Here is a 698-nt window from a genome sequence, read left to right as displayed (position 1 = left end):
GCGAGCACTTCTCTCTGGATTTACAAAAATCGAGTGAGCGAAATCTTGTGCGAGCACTTCTCTCTGGATTTACAAAAATCGAGTGAGCGAAATCTTGTACCCGAACTTGTTTTAACGAAATCTCTGGACGATCCCCGTTCACCGGTTGGTGCGGACGGCGAGTGCCGGGGGCCGGCCGTCTCTGACAGGAACAATGGAGCTGGTGATCTCGGTGCTGGATGTGAACGACAACGCGCCCCAGTTCAACCAGTCGGTGTATAAAGTGCAGCTACCGGAGAGCGCTGAGGTGGGGACGCTGATGACGCGTGTGAACGCAACGGATGCGGACGAGGGTATTAACAGTGAGGTGACCTATACCGTGACGAACTGCATTCCCCCGAGTGGAAGAGATGTGATTTCCATCAATCCGAATACAGGGGAGATTCATCTCACAGCAGCCCTGGACTTCGAAGAAGTCAATGTATTTGATTTCCGTATTGAAGCCAAGGACCGAGGGACACCCCCGCTGTCGGGCCACTGCCGAGTGGAGCTGGAGGTGCTGGACGTGAACGACAACGCGCCGGAGGTGTGGGTGACGTCGCTGTCGGTGCCGGTGCCGGAGGACGCGTCGGTGGGGACGGTGGTGGCCCTGCTGAGCGTGTCGGACCGGGACTCGGGGGCGAACGGTCGCGTGCGGTGCCGGGGGGGGGCGGGGGGGG

General features: G+C 59.2%; 1 protein-coding gene across 1 annotated transcript; it reads left to right on the top strand.

The window, feature by feature from the left end:
• Positions 1-55: 55 nt before the first annotated feature.
• Positions 56-691, top strand: LOC108448623 (protocadherin alpha-11-like; the record flags this gene model as incomplete). The annotated part of the gene is made up of 1 exon (XM_017742319.1): positions 56-691. A coding segment is annotated over exon 1 (498 nt), but the record flags the coding sequence as incomplete, so codon positions are not given.
• Positions 692-698: the final 7 nt, after the last annotated feature.

Source organism: Corvus brachyrhynchos, unplaced genomic scaffold (assembly GCF_000691975.1).
Source record: "Corvus brachyrhynchos isolate BGI_N302 unplaced genomic scaffold, ASM69197v1 scaffold4448, whole genome shotgun sequence".
Lineage (NCBI taxonomy): Eukaryota > Metazoa > Chordata > Aves > Passeriformes > Corvidae > Corvus > Corvus brachyrhynchos.
Note: the sequence above shows the minus strand (reverse complement) of the source record. Positions and strands in the feature narration are given on the sequence as shown.